At 38.0% G+C, this 22,198-nt stretch overlaps 1 protein-coding gene across 2 annotated transcripts in view; it reads right to left on the bottom strand.

Moving 5' to 3' along the window:
- Window positions 1-22,198, bottom strand: part of CACNA2D3 (calcium voltage-gated channel auxiliary subunit alpha2delta 3) — a 381,968-nt gene that overhangs the window by 99,071 nt on the left and 260,699 nt on the right. The window contains exons 14-17 of one of the 2 annotated variants that reach the window (XM_063164664.1): window positions 15,363-15,380; window positions 8,546-8,617; window positions 7,680-7,760; window positions 3,554-3,628 (exon numbers count right to left, since the gene is read on the bottom strand). In XM_063164664.1, coding sequence (XP_063020734.1) covers window positions 3,554-3,628; window positions 7,680-7,760; window positions 8,546-8,617; window positions 15,363-15,380 — 246 coding nt within the window. The remainder of the gene's footprint in view (window positions 1-3,553; window positions 3,629-7,679; window positions 7,761-8,545; window positions 8,618-15,362; window positions 15,381-22,198) is intronic. The other variant, XM_063164665.1, reaches the window with a different exon arrangement.

Below are 22,198 nucleotides of genomic sequence, written 5' to 3'. Positions count from 1 at the left end.
TTTTTAAGGCAGTAAAAAAAGTATTTTCCTTTGCATTCACTAAACTCGTTTCTTTGGCAAACTGCAACATCATCAACATGACATATTTTAATTTTAATATCTAACAGTGTAACACCTGGCCCACACCACAAGTGTTGAGAGGCTCCTGAAAAGCAGGTTAAATCTGCCATGATCACAAATGAGGAAGACTGTGTCCTCACGTGCACATTTCACTACAGGTGAGGAGCCTCATACACCAAGTTAAGAAAAAAATGGAAATTCAGATTTGAACTCCCAAACAATTTATTACTTTTTAAATTAGCAGTAGGTCGAGGTTTTCAAGAGAATATAAAATTACAAATTACATCACACAACTGAAAATATTCTCTCGTGGAAAATAAAATACCCCTCTGTAAAAATATAAACTTTTAGTTGAACTCGGCATATAGGAGCAATCTGATGTATTAAAGCAGTATTTAGAAAAAGGGGTTTTCCCATCAGGTGTAGTCTATGGCATTCCCAATGGGGTGCTTTTGGTTAGAAAGGAGACTTAAAAAGGGAAATGTGCAATGGATGCTCCTCAGCTATATGAGAAAAATAAAATTAAAATTTAAAAACAAAAAGGAAAATAGGAATAAATGGAAAGCGGGCGCAGTCCCGTTGATCACGAAGCGCAGCGCGGGCGGCGGGCGCGGCCCGGGGCGGGATCGGCCCCGGCGGGGGCAGCGCCCTGCGCGGAGCTGCGGCGCCACCTGCCGGCCGCGGCCCCGCACTGCACCTGCGGGCCGGGCCCGTGTGTCCGGGGCCGTTCCTGAGGGAGCTGTTCCTGAGGGGCCCTTCCCGAGGGGGCCGCGCTCCCTCTGCCCCGCTTTATCGGCTCCTTTGGCGCCACTCACCGCCCCACTAATGTCTTGTGAGGAACCGAGCCAAAAGGTGCTTTCTGGTCCCTCTGTGGGACGGTGGCCGGTGGAAGCTCCCAAGCAGCGCTGGGGTCGCTCCAGCAGCCTCTGCTGCAGCCGCTCAGGATTCAGGGAGCGCCTTCCTCTCCTTCCTGGAGCCCAACCACGAGCACCCAACGTGTTAGCCACACCAAAAGCCAAGTTTATTCAAAAAAACCAAAAGAAGAATCCAGCAGCAGCTCAGGATTCAGGGAGTGCCTTCCTCTCTTCCCTGGAGCCCAACCACGAGCACCCAACCTGTTAGCCGCACCAAAAGTCAAGTTTATTCAAAAAACCTGCAGAAGAATCCAGCAGTACCTCAGGATTCAGGTAGCACCTTCCTCTCCTCCCTGCAACCCAAACACGAGCACCCAACCCGTCAGCCTCACTGAAAGCCAAGTTTATCAAAAAAACAAGCAGAAGAATCCAGCAGCAGCTCAGGATTCAGGGAGCACCTTCCTCTCCCTTCCTACAACCCAACCATGAGCACCCAACCCTTCACCCTCGCCGAAAACCAAGTTGATTCTAAAAACCAGAAGAAGAATCCAGCTCAGGATTCAGGGAGTGCCTTCCTTCCTGCAGCCCAACCACGAGCACCCAACCCGTCAGCCTCACTCAAAGCCAAGTTTATTCAAAAACCAGCAGAAGAATCAAGAGATGAAGTCTCCCAGAAAAGCATTTTTAAATACAAACCCAATAGTATAATCAGCACAAGAATGCAGCCAGCTTAATGATTACATACACTGCTCAGTGTTAGATAAAAATCTGGTGCAGCAGGAAGCATTCTGTGCTGTTTGCTATCCTGCCTCTCTGCTCTGGGTCCCACAAGACAGTTCCTTAAAAAGCAGTACATCAGCTCCAGAACTAATAGATATGGGGTTAGGAACTCAGGAATTCAGTAATATTCTAGTTTTACATCCCTGCTGGAAAATATAACAACAGGATAAATCAGAGTGGATCAAGTCAGCAATCAATGAGACTTGAATGTAAATCCAAGACAGAAATAATTTTTGAGAGTATCGTTAGTAAATTATCTAATTCCAGATCTATGGCCTATTTTCACATAATTATTGTGACAAATTCCATGGAATATGACAATGGTATCAGGATTTGGCCTGCAATATTAAACCAAGGGCCCAGGCCAGCAATCACTTCACTCTCAAAAACTCCACTGAAGTCAACAGAAGACTCTCATTACCCACCACTGACAGAACCCAGAGGTAAAAATGACTCTTCCAAAAACCTGAAATGCACAGACCATGAATATATCACAATGAGTTCCCCTAGCTGACAGCTTATGGGCTCCTGCCCAACATTTTGATTTTAAAAAGAGATTCCTTTGTATAAGGTAATGAAGTAAGTGCCTTCAAGATGTACCCTTGGTGAGGGATAGTTACAGCAAACAACCTTTACCTCACTAAAGCAAAACATCAGAAATTAGGGAGTGGGTAAGGCCCTCTGTCAGCCTTAGAGCTATCCGCAGTTCCTGGACCTCATTACCTTCTGTTATATAAAATATCTATTATACATTGAATAAGTACTAATAATTTGAAATAAGTAATTTGCCCAAAAAGAAAGGGACACTACAGCAAAGATAGGAGTTATAAAACTCTTGTGATGTAGAGAGAGAAGTTTCATTTAAATATATTCCTGTGGCTTGCAAACCTGGGATGTCAGATTTACCCATTGAAACATCCTTGTTGCACTTTTCCTAAGTTCCAGTTAAAAACCAAACTAAGTGCAAATATAAATGTTAATTTAGTGTGTAATTCCTAGCCTATATCTTAGAAAGAAAAATTCCTTTGCTTGGTGAAGACCTCAGATACGCTAACGACATAATAAATCATGCTTGTCAATAATTTTATTTTCAAACTAAATTATCCAACCGGTTAATATTTCTGTTTTCCACTGAAATACTGCTGAGATTGGACATTGGAGATCCTGCATGAGGAGCACATGTGGCAGCCATGTGGCCACAGCAGTGGGACCATCCATGCCAGTGCTTTGCTGGGAGCCAGTGGTGATGGAACACTTGGCAGGGCTCTTCCTAAACAATGATGCAACCAGGAATGCACCAGTCCTCTGGGGTGTTAACTTGATAAACATTTGCAAAACAGTCACTTTATTTTTCTTGCTGTGATTCATGCAAACAAGATGATAAGGGGGAACTAAAGGTAAAAATTGCCGTTATTTCTCTTTTAGTACAGAAAATCCCTAGTGCTCCTATTTTGCTTAAAAATATACTTTATTGAAATTTCTGCACATATATTAAATTAACTTTAACACTTTAGCATGACAAATAGGGGTTATTACACAGCGCTAGAGCATTCCAACATTCCATTTCAATGTAAAATGAACATAATTATAGCAATTTTTGGCTTTGCTATTTTGCAGTAATGGAGGTCTACATCTTTTGCAGAAGCAAGTTGTATATTTATTTTCCTAGGGTTTTTTTCATGCTAAGTGTTGTTTCCAGAGGTAAATTTACCAAGAACTATGATGGGTTATGAAACAATATAAAGTATCTGCTCCATTGTGTTTAATTTTTAATGAAGGCTATTCATACTAGGAAAAAAAAAAAACCCAAATGCAACACATGCAGCTAAATAAAACAGATCAATAAACAGAATTCTTACCAAAGGCCTGAGTTCTGGGTGAGTCAAAATGTATCCGTTGTTTGTAATTGCAAAAGCATATCCATGAATTCCTAACTGCAAAAGTAAATGAGAAAGAAATACTGATTAGCATGGTCTCCAGTAAACCCTTAACAAAAATCAGGCAATAATTTGGCTGTTCAGGGCACCTGGCATTCCCAGCCCTTATCCACACAGGCCTTTGCTATAATATAGGCAAAAATCCTTGACATTTTGTGCAAATGAGAACCTGCCATGTGATGAAATCAGCACAGAGCAGGATTTTACACTGTCCCACAGCTCTGCTATCCAGGGCACTTGCTCCTATGTGTGATAGAGTCAATTAATTATTATATATAAACATATAAAATATAGCTATATATGAGATGCCATAGCATGTGGCATTCAGAACATGGGCCAGGGCAAAGAGAGACTGGGATATTACAAATTCCCCATTCCCAGGAGAGCACAGCTTTCTTCACTTGTTGTCAAAGAACCACTTAACTCAAAGATAAGCAAAGCAAAGCTACAGTGAGCAACAGTGACCTGTCATATGTGATATTTACATCTTCCCATCACAAAGGCTCTCTGCTAATTCCAGTTCAGCTGCAGCCACAGAAGGCAGCTATTTCTGCTAAAGAATTTCCTCTAAGTTTTCATCTTTGTACTGCGTGGAACTGTGGGAGATTCCTTGAGAGCAATGAGATGCTTGATGAGGCTAACAGTGCCCAAACTTAGCATTGTACTTATTTAAATAAAAATACTGGTCTATTTAGCAATATGCTTATTACACAGCTGATTGCATCCACTGAATGCAACAAATCTGCCAATCTGCCTTTAAATCCTTCATGTGGTCATTCAAACATCCCTTCTTAGCATAAGCTTGCTGCTAATGTAGACTTTTTCTACAGATTCACTATGTATCTTTTGCCACGCAGAGAGTATCTTCCTATCCTTCTTTACCCATTTTTTTCAGTTCTTCAGACAATATAATATCTTGTGTATTTTTATTTAAGCATCTCATTACACTGAAATTACACTGAGGTATTAAATACCAAAAAAAAAAAAAAGGAACTTGAAAGTCCAGCACTATCTTGCTTTGATATTTACAGATCTCACTACTAAATCTTGTTATTTAACTTGAGAGCATTCTTAAATGCTTTGCTGGAGTGGGTCTTTAGCAATTTGTCTGACACAAAGCAACTTGAGCAAGGAAAGTCAGAATCTTTTCTAAGAGGCAAAAGGGAGATCAAGTTTATTGGATTCTGTGATTTTCTGGGAACATAAACCAGACTATAATCTTATGGCAAGGTCACAGGTAAAACATTCCAGGTTAATTTACAGTGTCTCTGTGTGAATGGTTGTATATGGTCAGCTGTATCTGCCACACAGAAGATTGTTTCATAAATTAGTGGTTTTCCTATAGCAATAAACTTCAGTGAGAGCAATAGAAGGTGATATGTTCTTGGCATCTCTTCATAAAGGAGGGATAACCAAAATAACAACAGTGGACATATTTTAACTATTATGGTGTGACAAGGGAACGAGCTGTTGGCTAAATATCAGATCTCAAGTGTAATTGTCTGTGTTGATAACTGCAGAATGACATCCAGGCAATGGAAGTCAGGTAAGGAAACAAATGTGGGTGGTATTTTTCACAGGAAAAAAAGCATTTGCCTGTTTGAGGCCTACACAGGATCTGAGGGCAGCATTTTTATCATGTTCTGTGCAATGTGTGAAACTGCACAGTCTCTGCAGTATCTGAGTGATGCCACCATTTACAGCAGCATTGCAATCTTAAACCTTGAATTCTGTCTCTAAATCACAGATTCAGGAACAAAGAAACGTTTTTCTAACTGTGGTAAAATGTCACATGCAAGTCAAGTATTACCAAATCCAACCCCAGCTCACTCAGGAGGAACTGCCACTGACATCTGGGGATGTTTAGTCAAGGTAACAACTGCTGAAAACAGCTTATTGCTGTTATTCATCTTCCTCAGCATAAAATCCACCTCATCCAAGCTGAGAGAATTCCAGACCAGCAGACTTCTATTCTCAACCATCATTTTATATCCCTGTGTGAATTTTCTGTCACGTGTTGCCTCTGCAGGAATGGCTCCCAGGGGTGATTATGCTCTTGCAATTGCAGAGTCTTTGTTTAGGGCATGTGGGACTGGAAGTTATAACTCAAGTGATCTCACTAACCCAACTGCATTGCATGATATTGGTAATAATCCTCTCTTGCAGTACATCCTGCAATATAAAACATACCTTCAAATAAAAATCTAATATTCAGCAAAAGGATCATATATTACCTTCCACAGAAAACTAGTTCTTAAAAAACTTCTTTCCTGAATCAGTCTCACTCTGTTCCAATAAGCATTATTTGGGCCTCCCACTCTTTCTAGATCCTCATATTCAGACTATGTCCAAATCTCACAGATTATTTAGGAGTAACATCATTGTTACCTGGCTTTTCCTATCCAGCCATGCACAGCCAAGCTTGTATTTCTGCAGGTGCCACAACCTTGTTCTCCATTCTCACTACAGATAAAACTTGCTCTCCCCATAGCTCCTTACAGGCAGCTCCAAAGATTGTGTCCATTGCTCAAAATTTAGCAAAGGAGCAAATTTTGCTCCTTCCTCCTCTACCTTCTACTAATTCAGTTCTTCTGCATGCACAGAAATATAAAATTTTTTTAACATATCTGTTAGCAAACTTTGTTGGTTTGTGCCCTGAGTTCCCTATTACTTATTCTGGGCAGAAATGTCTCTGGTGCTGTGCTCTGAGACCAGTGTGGAGTCACCTGCTGCCTCTTCCATAGCCCTGGGACAGGGACAGGGCCCTTTCTGTGCTGGGTTTGCACAGCCCTGTCCTAATGGGATCCAGGTCACAGGAATTTACACCAATTAATCTTATCAGTAATATTGCCACTCTTTTTATGCATCATTTTCATCAAATCCTTGTTTAATTTAAACTTTCCAGTTACTGTATATTGATCCAGGAAATCATTTGGTAAATCCTAATGGTATTAAAATTAGAATTAAAATTGATAGGAGGAATTTTTATGTGAGAATATTGGAAGGCACTCACAAGTCAGTTTCTTCCTCCGCCCTCTTAGAAATCACTAAATGAGAACGTGGCAAACAATTAAGAGACAATTTGTATGATATACAAATTTATGCTCAGTACAGGTGCTGTCAAAATGCACTTATTCCAGGGGCTGGCCTCTTTAGCAAAGGCTGTCTACAATCCTGTGTTACATGCTTGTTAGTCATGCAAAAAAAATCCATTAATGGAAAAATACTAATTTAATTTTCATTTGTGAATAGAAGAATGCTATAGTAAAACATTTCAGACATGGAGAAGTAGTGAAATACTAATTTACTGCATCAAATTTAAATGAAAAGTAATTACATTTTGTGTTTGCCTGAAGCCTGCTTTTACTGAATGCAAAATTTCACGAGAGATATTAGTGGTTCAGATTTTGAAAATTTTTGTGATCATTCATTTTAAGACTTTTACTGTAGAATTGTCATTCACTTTGGAAAACTAAGTGGAGGAAAATATTTAGCAGATACTGGGTAGGAGAGAAAGAAGAACTAGTCTGGTTAAGCAGGAACTTGTTGAAGTTCTTGCAATGTGCCACTTTCTTTAATTCCAGGAGACACAGAATTAGGACAGGAAGAATTACACACTAACAGGAAGCCTAAAGCCACAAAAAGGATAGGTTTTCATTAAAAGTCATGCAGTTTTTCAGCATGATTCTTTTGGTTATTTTGAACTGTATTCTGGCTATATTTCATAGTTTGATAACTTCATTGATTTTATAATTATATTGATTTTGATATGGACAGAATTTAATACTAGACCCTCTAGGCCACAAAACATGGTCAGTATTTAATATTACCACCTGAATTTTCACAAAAATGTGAAAATCAGGCCATATTTTAACTTGGGTTTTAAAAATGGCATTGATCTCAGACACTACAGAGGTAAACTTCCTGAGGAAAATGGGTGAAATAATGGAGCTATGCAAGCATAAACAATAACAAAAATTAAATGAATTATTTTATATTTGAGACATTATACTGAATATAAATGATATATACACCATTTGTGTATTACCTTGTATTTTGGAATAGTTTTCAAAAGCTCTTTAACTGGAACATCTGTGCCAACTACTCCCAGGAGAATCCCTTTAGACCTCTGAAAGGAACAATAAAAGATGCACTCAGAACCACAATAATAGTAAACATTCTCACCACTTATTTCACCTTGCAGCTACACTGTGAAATTGAATAGATGACAGATAAATTATTTTAAAAGTGGGGAAGGTAGACACTGGTACAATTCAGCTGATCAATCAGTAATTAAATCAATAATATTGCTCCTTTCTGCCTTATTTACAATTTATATAGAAAAGGCATGCAAGGTTTTGATAGCTGGTGAGTCCCTCTGCTGAAATCTTTCACATGCAAATAGGTTTAAAATTAAAAACTACTGTTAAAAATATGTTACTCCTGTCTTTCCCAATTTCTCCTACCATTTGACAAACAAAAGAAAAAGATGAAGCATTAGGGGGAAAGTACACTTAAGTTGCTTTAACAATCTGTTGAATTACTAAAGATAAATAGATACATATATAATAGACATAAAACTAATTAAATTTTGAGTTAGAGCAAAGAGGAAAATTATATAGAATATTTACTACAAAAAAGTAATACAGAAGTAAGAAAGCCATAAGGCCTGGTGTCATCTGAGATTTTCCCTCAGACATAGGGTTTCATCATTTTACCATGGCTTATAGAGCATAGGTATTTGGGATTATTTGTCCATATTTTTATGCTAATAAAGGGATTCTAACTGCAGACAAAATAATAAGAAGAAGAAAATAAAAATTTAGGAGTTGGCTAAAATCTTATTAGATCCCTGAAAGCAACTTCACATCAGTCACACCATTATCACATGACAGAAATAATCTGAGTACTTACAGTCTCATTTTGCTTACTAAATACTGGCATGGCAACAGTTGTCATCAACACCAATCCCTGATCATCAGCAAGCTATATTTGAAAAAGAAACACTATCTCTGAGAACTAAGGATCAATTATGAACATGTGATTGCACTTATCAATGTCATTATTTCCATTTAAAATGAGATAAGGCAGTTCACCCAATTGGCAGTGATGCAGCTGGACCTGCAGTCAGTGCAGCCCAGCCCAGCCCAGAGCTGACCCAGCCGTGCCCATCCCAGCCCCCCCAGACAGGAAAGCAGCCCCATCCTCTCTCCCACTGCAGCCTGCATGGCACAGAGAAGGGCTGGGATGGCTGTGGAGGCAGCAGGAGCAGCAGCAGAGCAGCTGGAGCTCTGCTCCACACCCTTCCCACTGCCAGCTCTGCCTCAGCTGCCTCGGGCTGTTCTCTCCCAGCACAGGGCAAGGGGCCACAGGGCTGTGTGGAGTTTAGTTCTGGTCCAGACTGAGATCCCAGCTCACACAGCAGCACAGAGGATGGCAGCCAGTCAGGACCCCAGGAGCGCTTTGCTCCAGCTGCCTTCAGAGGTGCCGTGAAGCATTAGCTGATTCTGCACATCAGGTTTCAATGCAGCTTTTCAGTTTAGGGAGCAAACAGATCTCCTGACCTTGGTTGCATTCAAGAGAAACCTGCAGGGTGTTCATCACTGGCCACAGGACAGTGAGAGTGCTCAGATTGTCTCCTCCCTGTTCAGACCAAGCTCTGCCCCGAGGCAGAGCCTGCCTGGGGTGCTCCAGACCAGCACTGCTCTGTGCCCGTCCATCCTCACCAGCAGCGTGAGAAACACAACTCAGGCAGGGAGTGGAGACTCACTGTTCAACCCTTTCTGTCTCCAGGGACAGATGTTAAAGCTGAAGAGGTTTATCCAACATTTGAAAGTGTCACACAGACAGTTATGATCTCAAGTGGAGATTGTGCAGAACACAAATTCTGCTTTGCTGCACCTGTGCTCAGCCAGCTGGGTGCAGCAACAGGGACGATCTTGCTGAGCAATGCTGTAGGTGACAGTCATGCCCAATTGTGACTGTGACATTCTCCTATCACTCTTACATCTCTATCATCTTTTCTGCACTCAAGTAAAGCTTCTAATCCTTTATTTTCTTTTCTTTCTACAACTTTCGCAATTTATTTTTTTCCTTTGTTTGTGTTTACAAAAGTTTTCTTATAATGAAGCAATAGCAATTGGCTCCCCACATTCTCAGAAAACAATTCCTACATTATGATAAAGATACCTTATGAAGCATATTCCACATTAACAAATCAGACAAACAAAATCTAGAAAATTTCGTGTCCTGCATCTCCCAGTCTTTTTCAGGATGATTTTAAGTTTCTTAAACAAGTATATTTCCTGAGGCATGGCACTGTCTCATGGTGAGAAGGACTGCTTGCAGACATTAGACAGGAACACAAATGGGGTTTAGAGTCAAGAAGCTTTACATCTGATAAGGAATCACCAGGGATATGAGGTGGAACTAACTTATGATCATATTTCCTTTTTTTTGTTCCCTTGTTAGCAAGAAGAGGTAATCCTTACCCTAATATAATCTTTGATATATCAAGGAATAGTAAGTTATTAAACAAAGAAGAAAAAAACACAAAAACTTGGCAAAACTTGGTGGGTTCAAAGGTTGCACTTGAAACTGAAATGCAGCCAAACCAATCTAGGAATTTCCACTCCTTGGCCAGAGTAGCAGAGTCAAGCACACTGATATGATTTGTGGGGACAGCAGCCCAGGAAGTGGAAAAGCATTCTGCTGATCATGAGGTGACATTTTGGAGCACATTAAGATTTTCTATGATTGTCCCGGGTGGTTTTCTCTGATATCATATTTTTGTCAAGTACCTGGACAGCATTCATTTAGGAGTCTGCTCACTTTCAACAGATTACTAAAACCAATTCAATGGATAGGATAAAGCCAAGGGACTTCCAGCAGAGTTTTAGGTGTTTGAAATTCTTTACCTGGAGAAAAAACCCCCCACAGAGTCTGGAATTCCTGGGAGTTTATGAAAGGACTGCTCATTAACTCTCAAAACTGACTATGGAAGCAGGCAAGAGTGACTGTCTTGTAATTTTGTTACCTACAAGTAGCAACTAGAACTGGCTGCTGCCCTCATTTCTGTAGAATTCCACTGTATAATCCAGCCTGTTTGATTTTCTATTTGTTTGGCAGATGAACCGGTTGCTGACCACTTCCATAAGTGGAGTCGGCAAAAAACTGGACAAGCAGGGACCTGTATTTACAATGTTTTACTGAGTCACTGCTTATCATAATGTAGTTACCACCTAGTCTAAAATGATGAATGCAGGAGACAGCATCCGTGATTTGCCCCAGAATGTTCTTCTGCAGAAAAGACATGGTGGTAACAGTTTTAGGTGGGCAACTACCCAAGGGCTATGGACACTCAGTTTCATAAAATGCTTAGCAAAAAATAACAAACTTTGAAAGAAAATAAATCTCAAGACTGAGGAAGAAACACCTTCCCAGGCTAATTGTCTCTTGGCTGTTTAGAATAAAGAAACAGAACTTGCTCTCTGAAAAAGGTACAGATTTCTAATGCCTAGTGATAGTAATTTTATAACCGGAGGAAAAATTCCCTTTAGAAATAGATTTAACTACTTCATTTTTCCATTTAATTCCTTGCTGTACACAAGTTACCCCCCTCAGAACAACCCCAACAGAACTTCCCAAAAAGCAAATAAAAATCATCCTCTTAGAGTTAAGCCACTTAAGAGTTTAGCCTCACACCCAGCACTAGCATCCATCTCAAGGCAAAGAGTAAGGCAGGCTCCAGAATTAAACCAGACACACATGCACAGGAAAGAATATAAACACTTTCTGAGGTGTTCCCAGTACAGAAAGAGGAATTTGAGAAACATCTCTGAAATATCTTCCTTGGGAGTGTATAGGCAATGAGAGTTACAGTGGGTTGATCAGCATTTCTGAGACACCTGCCCAACCCTCCCTGCCCTTCTTCCTTTGCCTGCTCTGTGAAGATTTGCTCCACAATGTGTTGTCTTATGTGACCACTGCACTTTTGTGTGCTGATCAGAGTCATGAGGCAGGCTGGGAGCCTCAGAGAATTGGAATTTCTGTTTTATATGGACTAAAAGAATAAGGAATATGCTATTATTTTGGCATAGAGTCAAGTTATGGTCTGGGACAATACAGGAACCTGTGTGAGTGTCTTAGAAAGAGAAGTTTCTGTTTGACAAACAGAACAAACAAAGAGTAAATTAAAAAACCACTTATGTTGTAAAATAGTTACTTGGAGTTTGTAAATTGCTGATTCAAAATGTATTAAAAGTAAGTTTGCTTGTTGAGGAATGTGAGAGAGATTTTGGAATCTAAAGATTGCAATTAACATAAAAGTGAAAGTTTTAACGTGGTTTTCTGAAAAGAAACCAAATGTACATTACAAAACAAAGACAATAGCATCTCATGAGGAGGAAATAGATCCAAAGGAATGCTAAGTCAAGCTGTTTACTTTATGATTATTTTGCACTCGATTAGATTCCACTTAAATGTTATAATTTTACAAAAGTGCTAAAATCACTAGTCATGCACTTCAATGAAACTAGAGCTTTCCAAATTTTCTATTTTCTATTCCCAGTGACAGTTAATTCAACTCTTCAAAGTATAAGATAAACGATGCAGGGGATGATAAATGATCCTCCCAAAAGGCTGAAAGAGGATAGCATCAAGATATGAGGAGGGCACAGCACTACTTACAGAAGTTAAGGGTTACACAGAAAGAGAGAAGAAAGCTGTCAGGAACTTTTGGGCAATAAATATCATTAAAACATTTCTGTATGGAGGAAATATGGTTCCATTCATGAGAGAATCATTAAAAATTTCTTGAGTGTTCCTAAACACAACTCTCTGCTTCTGATTTGTGTGCCTAATTTATTCACTTCTACCTTTTCACTCAAGCTAAGTAGAACAAAACATCACAGCAGGAGCAGGGCAAAAGCTTTTGAATCCTGCTGTGTTTGCTCAAAAAAGCAAGTAAAGCTTTCCTACTAGGAAACAAAACACCTTTTTGAACTATTAAGGAAAAATGGCTTTTGCTCTTCAGCGCATACAAAAAGCTGTTTAACATAACTGTTTCAAAGATAAAGGTCATTTTGGAAATCAAAATGAACAAATTTGAAAAGTGGTAAATCCGAGTTATTATTTTGTCTTACTGATATTTCACAGCCCTGTGGGATAGCTACTTTAAAACATGCATAAAAGAAACATAGAGGACAAGTAAAATTCATATGAATTTGTTTCATTTGTCTGGTAGCAGTTCTTCCTTTTAGATACATTAACTCTTCCTACGCATATTTTGTTCTGAAAGTAACACCCATACTAAATCAAGGTCTCTATTGCCTGAAACTGGTGAGATTTTCGTTGGTGTTTTTTGGCTGGCTGGGGGGTTGGTTTGATTTGGTTTTGTGGTATTTTCGGTTTTAAATATAGGGTATATCACAAAGATCTTTTCAAGACAAATATCATGGTGCAACAGACATATCCACCTTAAACTCATCATTATTCATTTCACCTTCTCTCTAATTCTGAATTTGCACCAGTTTGACCAAGAGCAGACAGCATAAGAGTAACAAGTTTAATTGTTATTTAACTGCTGTAGACAGTTTAAAACCTACAGGTCTTCAAAATCAATAGGGAATGACCATAGAACACTGACTAAAACTTCAGAAAAATCTGAAGCCAAAGTGTCCCACATATAAGAGAAAACACATTTCATCAAGATGGTGAACTATTTATAATAGATATGAAATAGCAAAGGTAAACTTGAAATGCCACATTTTTCTTTCAGATCACTCAAAGATTAAAGTGAACATGTTTAGAGAGACATGACTGTTTGAAATGTTTATAAAGAAAACATTTGCAAGATGATATACAGATTCCAACCAAAATACAGTACAAGTTCAGACACCATATGGCAAAACAGTGACTAAGTCATTCATAAAGAGGCATGCACCAGCCCTGTGCTGCTTCCCTTCACCTTGCAGAGAGCAAGAGAGATTCTCTTGGTTTGTTCATAAGCTTCCAGGCCACACTTATTTAAAACACATATTTCTTGCCTGAAGTTATCAAAAGCCCTGGAGGATTACTGGTACCTGCCCCCTTTCCCATCCCATTTCTTCCTTCCCACCTCTCTCCTTTTTCACTGCACAAAATACACAGTCAATTAGACTGTAGTCAGCTGTGAGTGCATTTAAAAATATCTGGCTTTAGTTCTGCAATTTTTTGATCTAGGGAAAAAAACATTAAAAACTTGCAGTTTTGACCATTTATGAAAATTGTATTTGCTAACAGCAAACTTGAGTAATTTGTACCAGAATATTGTTTAATAGCTCAGAATTGTGGCCATCAGAACAGGTAATACAGCCCCACATGCCACAAGCTGACAGCCTGGCTGGTTGTAATTTCTGCACCACCACATCACAGTCTGATTCTCTCTTCTTTCTGCAAACTGTTAAGAGAAGCATTTGGCACAAACATTTAAGCAGGTGAAAATGAAAAAGCCAAAGTTAGCTAGTCTAGCCAATCTTTTTGTCCTTCTACTCTTCTAGAAAGCTGTACATAAAATATAATATTTCTTGAAACTTTTTTTTCAAGAAGGAAAAAAAACAAAACGAAACCAACATCTTTTGGTACCATGTTCTGCAACTATCAAAACACGAACAAACTATGGACATAGTGCAGTGTCATAAAATAGCATGTTACCTGCAGGCTTGAAATTGAATTTTCCGAGCCATATGAGCAAGGAAATTTCAAATACATGTAGTATCATAAAAATAAAGCCTCCCATCCTCATATTTCTTGGTTTTTAAGCTAAAAAGTGGCTGAGATACATCAGTGAAGTTCTAAGTTCTGTGGATGCCCTCACCATTCTTCAGAAGCTATTAAGTGAAAGATCACTTCACTTATAGCTTTCATTAAAAACGGAACTTTCATCATCATCCATGAATGTTACTGTCGGTGATGTCAAACTGACAAATTGCTGTGACATTTCTTATTGAAGGTGCTTTACCAAGAACAATAAGAATGACTTGGACAAGTGAGTGTTGCAATTGCCCAGCATATTCTATTCCTTTTTATCATTTTAATACTTTTTTACCAAAAGCACAAAAGATCACCTAGATTTTCTAGTTTCTGGAAGCCTTGATTATATTTGTGAAATACACAAGGATGATGCAACAGGCATCAAGGAATTGTTAGCTCTGCCACAGTGGCTGTGCTGCCCTGGCTCTGGTGACACCATATCGATGCAGAAGTGGTTTAAAGGCAAGAGCACATTGTATGGAAATTATGCAACCTGCTAGAGAAGTCAAATGCTGAATGTGTTCAGGGGTGTGTTGGTACATACAGTGGGGAGCAGTGAAAGGGTTCCAGCTGTGCCATAGGTTCTGCAGTCTCTACAACAGACCCAGAAAAGTTTCACATGGAGTAACGGAGTGGGTTGGGTTTTTTTTTAATCCCTACTATTATTTCAAATTGCTGATAAAACAGCCTCCCTGTTGTTTACAAGTTGAAGGCTGCTGGATGCCTGGCATGTTAAACAGCTGATGTGTTTGAAGAGCTGCTTTCAGCAGGTGCCTCAGCTGGGCTCAAAGCCAGGCACCCTCCTGGGGCCAGCTCAGAGCCCCGTGACAGTGAAGAGTTTCACTGATCACCGCCTGTACCACACCCACACCACCATGGAAACACTGGTGAAGCACTGGTGACTACTTGGAATGACTAGGATTTGATTAAAATATTTTACCTTTTGTGCCTGAGGGAGCTGGAAAACAACAAAACAGAACAAGCAATTATACATTAAATTAATCTGAACAGGCACTTTAGCTGCTGTAATAATAAAAGCATAAACACAGTACAAAACGAAGTGTAAAGGAAAGAAACTAGAGGAACTAGGTTTACATTGCCAATTGATTCAACTTATTGAGGGCTTATTAACTGACTATGATTTGGCAGCTTCTCTACAAGGTATCACAAAAGCACCATGACATTTGTTAAATACTACCACACCAAGAAAAGGATTGTTTTCTCATCAGATATGGTATCACACCTGAACTGTGAAGTAATTCCATCTTCCTGTACACAAATATAATTCAACATAGAGAGTTTTAGTTTTAAATGAAACTGACATTAAGAGGAGATCATCATATTAAAGTAGAAGGTTGTATCCTCCATGACAGAGGAAAGAAAAACAGAATGGGAATAGAAAGTTAGTAAGTGCTTATGCAAACAGATTCCAATACATGCAGAATATACAATAAGATATGCATTGAACAATACATTTCTGTGCTGTAAACACAAGTATGATTATATCTGCATATATGCAAATCAAATGCAAATGTTTATGCATATATGCATATTTGTACCACACAGATGTTATCAGACAAGAGTAGCCATACCTGGTTGTGTGCACAGTATTTACTGTAAGCAACAACTCACAGATAAAGGCATTGAGAGCAGGCAGCAGACTCCATCACATTTAAAAACCTTATTTATCAAGAATTGAAAGATGGGTTCTGTTTTCACTTCAGAAAAAAGAAAACCCATTCTAACAGAGGAAGTCAGAAAACCAAACTGTTACAGGCACAATACAGTTTTCCCTTTTTCTGAATTCTTCTCCTCTTACTCCATACTTGTGGAGAAATTCACTCATGTAGCACTTTAGCCTTGTGCTAAGTGCACCTCCTCAGAAAATTTGTTTGTCCAACTCAATTTTTGTTTTTAAAGGCATCATCTGAACAAGGAAACAGGCAGGTGAATCGAAGCCAAATGCAAAAGGACCTTCAAGATCTCTAGTGAGCTTCTGACTGACCTTTTGCCCTTCCTCTGAATGAAAACAAATAGAGAGAAAAACACCAAACTTGAACGCAGTCCTCTGTTAAAAGCAAATATCCACATGATACATCTCATGAAAGAGAACTGTCACATGATGTCTAATTCACAAATACTGGAGCAAACAGCCACAATTTCTGTTTCCACAACATAAAATGTAACAAAATTCATGGCAGGAAGAATTGCTACAAGTAAAATTCTTTAATCCTAAAACAGCAGTGATCCAATATGAAAATAAAAACCAGGATCATATTAAAGTATGACTTGTATGTGCTTCAAAAAAAAGCCTTTTTTAAAAATAAATTACTATATTGAACACTATAAAAGGGTTGCTGCAGAAATTGCAGCTATCTGTGAATTGTAAACACACGACCTAAATCCTGTATAACAGGTTAGAGCAGTTTAAAGCTTTCTGAAAGTTTAACTACTTCTTAGTTTTTGACTTGTTAATTACTTTGACTGACAAGTGGAAACTTTTTCTTTTTTACATTCAAACAAAAGGAGAAATTTGCAATATGATTTTCTTTTTTTTTTAATTTGCCAAATACAGACAGGTACATGCAGTTTGGTCAAGTTTTTCCAAGTGAGAGAGTTACAGTCAGATGGATTGAAGTGAGGATTTCCTATTAAGAACTACCACACAAACTAGATGCCTCACACTTCTGAATACAAAGTGACCCCTACTGCTTTTACTCAGATAATTTTCATAAGCACATTAATAAGCATTTACAAACTAGAGTTCTTTATTATCTGCTGCTGAATTCAGTTAGTCCATTTATAAGCTTTTATATCATCAAGAACATTCTCTGAAATATTAGTAGTCACAATGATTAAGAATAATAAAGTCAGCAGATCATGCTTTTTCCAGGGCTGGAATTCTTGACACATTTCATCCAAGCTTAAAAATCCAGGTTTCAAGGTCTTTCCTCAATATAAAGCCAAAGGACAATTAAAAAAAATGTCCTTATTCCCATCATATAAATATTCATCCTATTGCTGAATTGAGACTAGGCTGTTACAAGGTCCTGTATGTCAGCAATTCAGTTTATTCAGTTTTTCAATATTTGCTACGTATTCCTTTGAAATAAACTGTGGAGTTTTGTCTGACATTACCCTTCTGGGAGGCCACAGGAAACAAATTATTTTCCTAACAATAATAGCAATAGTCCTCTGGTCTGACCCTTTATTGAGCAGTGCAAGAGCTGCCTGTCTGTGTGTAAGGGCCAGCAGGTGCCTCTGGCTGTGCTTTGCTTCACTCCCTGCCAAGAGGCAGCTCTGCAGCAAACTGTGTGATCTTTCCCTGGCCCTCCAGCACTGCAGGTATTTCTATTCTACCTCCCCCCTGGCAAACTGTGCCCTTTTGATGGTTTCATTCAGCTCCAGCCACACCAAAGTACCTCCTGCTCCTGTTTGTTTTCCATTGGTGTCTCTCCCTCCCTCAGGTGCTTGTCCCCAAACAATGCACATAACATAGATCTGTTTTACTTGTTCCTAGTTTGACACCAAGGTAAAGAAAGTTTTGCTAAAATTATTGTGGCTGGAGTGCAGGGAGGACACCTGGCCATTTGCTGGCTCCTGGTTCACCCAGCTGTGGCTCAGGAGGAGCTGTCTGAAGGAAATTGGACCTTGTCCCACAAATCTGCTTAGGAAGAGACCTTTGCTGTGCTGCCAGGTACAGCAGAGGCAGGAGCCTGCAAACCTGTAAGCTCCAGGGGAAACCTAAGAAAATTTTCTGATTTTAAAAAGCAGACTTAAGGATCTTGATGGAAATATGCAGATTTTGCTGCAACCTAAAAAATTTCTTAGATTAAAGAGCAAGACAAAAGCATGGAGCGTTGCAAGAACACAGGTAAAAAAGTAGTGGAATTTGTTTTCAAACTCCTTTTAACTAGAAAAAAATTCTTTGCTAAATACATTTTCTTATTCTATTTTGTATTACAAGTAAAAAATTACTCTCAGAAACTGGAGGCCCCCTGAGGACGACAATTTTCTTTATGCCAGTAAGACATGTTGAGAATTCCATGTCTAAATTCAGGTCAACCTGGGGTCCTGTCACACAATGTAGAACAGAATAAATAACTGCAGGAGGTTTCTCAATACTGCTGTTGCACACACTGTCATGCTTTCCACATTTGCAAATAATCTAGTATTGTTTGGAGCCCTTCATGGAAATGTGTTTGGTATTAGCAGAAAAATTAAAATTAGACACTAATAATGTGGTAAAAACCCCAAGACAGGCCAAGGGATCCACCACCACAGACTTTGCACTACTTTATGGATCAGATACCTGTGAGACCAATATGACTGATCCAAAAAAACCCCCAGAAATCTGAAATGCTGTCTTTAGAGCAGGAGGAATAAGTTATAGGACAGTAGTTCTGATAAGTACCTCATAAAAGGGTATGTCTCTTCACCCTTATCAAAAGAAGTTCATAAAGACTGATTTTGTAAATGATTTCATGATAATTGAAAAGAAAAAGGTTAAAATATTTTAGATCTTCTTCAACAATTTATTCAAAATATTATGCAGCTGCATGTCCTAAATTTCCAAGACACCAAATTTAGAAGTTTTAAAGGAAAACACAGTAGAATTATAGCGTTATTGTGCAGTGGGATCGGAATTCAACCTTATGTTTGTTTGAAGAAGAGCAAAAAATCTTCTGAGTAATTTACTACTGAGTAAATTATACTCAGTAGTTTCTTACTACATCAAAACCCACAGCTTATATTACTAATGAAACAAAAATAACATGTATCATTATGATTTTAATGTTCCATTTCTGTTTTTTCTAATGATTTAATGGAGTTGTTATAAAAAGTATACTATTTCAACTGAAACTATTCAAAACTTTGAAAAATAAGTAAAAACTCTTATTTTACATTCACTGACCTTATTTCCACAGTCCTCCCTGCCAAGTTTTTAAAAGTCACCAGTCACAGTAAAACAGCCCCACTGACTTGATTGCTCCAAAATCAGATACAATACAAATCAATAGAAAGTAACTGCAAACATGTCAGTAAATAATCAGCAAGTCTGGATATGGTTTTGATAAAACAGAGATTTCTATAAATACCTTCTGAGCTGCACTAAATTTAACCTTAATGCATTGCTAAATGTATGATATTTCTAATGTTCATGTTCATCCCATCTGTGTCACATGCTGACTCTTTATTTGACATGGGATGTATGGCTTAGAAGTTTTACTTTTCAAAAACAGATTTTCAGGAAAGACATGGAGAAAAAGCAAAGCATTTAATACATTGCTAGCAGGTTTCCTCAGCTCTTCCCATAAATAGCAAAAACTTGGGGAAGAATAGAAAGAATATTCCAGTTCTCAGTTTTGAGCAGAAAATGTGAATTTTCTGCTTTAAAATCTACTTATTCAGCTACTATTAAATATAGCATTTAAATATTATGATTTTGATAATTTTTTGTAATCAATGCACTTATTCCCCCATCTAAGTACTACAGGCATCATACAAAATGATATGCACACACAGAGGAAGAAATAAAATTTAGCCTCCTACTGGGATGCTCCTGACATTAAAATTTCAGTATAAATATTAGAAGAGTGACATTAACCTGCAGCTTACTAGGCCAACATCTCTAAGGAAATGTACTTGATTTTTCAAGGGATTTAAGACCAATCCTTCATTGTTCACATAATTGTTTTACTGTGCTACCACATATTTTTCAGTAACTACAGCATTTTAGTCAAGGATAGATTGTGCTCTGCATGCAAAGTACACTCATCAAAGGAAATTTAAATGTTGCTATGGAGAAGAGAGTCATAAAACAAAGATAAAACTTACAATTCTAGTTCTCTCTTTAAAAAGAGTTCCTATAGATGACAGAAAGGAAAGAATTTAGCTTCTGTGAAATATGAAAAAGAGAACACAGAGGAGCTGTAAAGGCATTGAATTGGAATTAAGAAATGGCAAAAAAAATACATAGACTTAAGAACTTTGTAATAAAATGGCTCCACTCTTTGAAGATTTCATACCTTTTCTAAAATACATTAATTCCTTATTAATCCAAACGACTGAAGAATTCCTACAGCAGTCTAGGAATCTTGTTTTTAAAATGAGAATCAGCACAAAAAAGGATCTAAATGTTCTCAACTTTTAAAGCAGTTATTAAAGTTATATCTCTCTGCATCTGCTCTCTGAACTTCATGGCGAAATTAACAGAAAAAAAAATCCATACTCATATATTCCGTGAGTCTGTGGCTGTGATTATATTACTTGTATAAACTAAATGTCCTCTTTTTAATGAATGCAAAATATTTACAGGAAAGATTATACTTACACTAATCCAATTGATTACTTTAAATGCAAAGTTTGGTTAAAACTTTATTAAAAAATATTTTTTAAAGAATTATGCTAATTGTACAGATAAGCCACAGGACAACAAATCAAAGCATCAGAAACAATTAATGAATCAGACAATTCACAAGGATTCCACACACCATGGTCAAAATTTTGGCCTCATGCTTGTGTGTAAAGGGAGTGAGTCCTATTTTCATTATTACACCAATAACTAAATACTTCTAAGCATGAAATATTTGTCCACAGTTAATTCTGCTTATATGTGCAAACATATATTCTGTATAAACATTACTAGATTTATAATTCCCTATAGAAATTACTGATACAACTACTGTCTTATCTACAATGTAGAAGATCTATCCTTCCTAATTAAAAACTGTACAAACGTTAATGCATGGAATTTGAATAATTTTTTTAATATAGACAACTCCAAAGAAAACTTGTGGTTGTATGATACACATCACTGATACTAATTTACATTAAAATTTGTACATCTATTGTCTAATCTTTTTATCTCCTACAAAAAAAGGGAGGAAGACAAGGAAGAGAAAAGGAATCAGCCTCAGAAAATGAGTACAAATACACATATTCATTTGTTCATCGCACATAAAGGCCCTTCCACATTTGGAAAAAAAGACAGGTCCTTTGACAGTCCTCCTAGAAACAAAAAAATCAATCCTTGATCATAAATCCTCTTAGGAGCCAGTCACACATCCTCTTTCTCTCACAGTAAAATCAAAGGCAACCCAAGCAAGTCTCACACAATAACCATTAGAGTCAATGAGGATCCTGCAATGAGTTTAGTGGGGTTTTGATCTTGCACTGTATTAATTCTCACTTGCTCTACATATCAGTGTAAGACCAACATCTGAAGATGAAAGAAGATCATCTTTCTGAAGATAGATGAAAGTGTGTTCATCTAATGGATGTGTAAAGCAAGCCAGAATGTCTTCTAAAAAATCAAGTTTACTAATTGTGTTTGTGATTTTTTAGCATGTCACTCTGATTGTACAAAATGGGATTGTACTTGTAGGAGAGATGTGATGCTCTGTGGTCTGTTTTGCAATCATCCAGCACAGCCCAAGAAGGGAATATCTATAAGAACATGTAAAGTTGAATTATGCCAAACCACTGGTTTTTCCCCATTTTTTTTCATAAAGTAATGCCATTTCTTGTGTGTCCAGATCACTGCTCAGCCAGAAGCAGTGGAAGCTGCATCCAGGCTCATTTTCCATTCCATTGCTCTGTCCTTCTCCCCTACTGTCACAAATAATCTGGACCTTTTAGGGCTCTTAGAAACCCAAGATAATTTCTCCTTTGCTGTATGGAGTTCACAGCCTCACAGGAGTGAAGATTTTTACAGTGACAAAAGGCTTTCATAACTTTAAAGCCAAGTTGGAATTAAGCACAATTCATACCAGA

This window comes from Melospiza melodia, chromosome 10 (assembly GCF_035770615.1).
Source record: "Melospiza melodia melodia isolate bMelMel2 chromosome 10, bMelMel2.pri, whole genome shotgun sequence".
Lineage (NCBI taxonomy): Eukaryota > Metazoa > Chordata > Aves > Passeriformes > Passerellidae > Melospiza > Melospiza melodia.
Note: the sequence above shows the minus strand (reverse complement) of the source record. Positions and strands in the feature narration are given on the sequence as shown.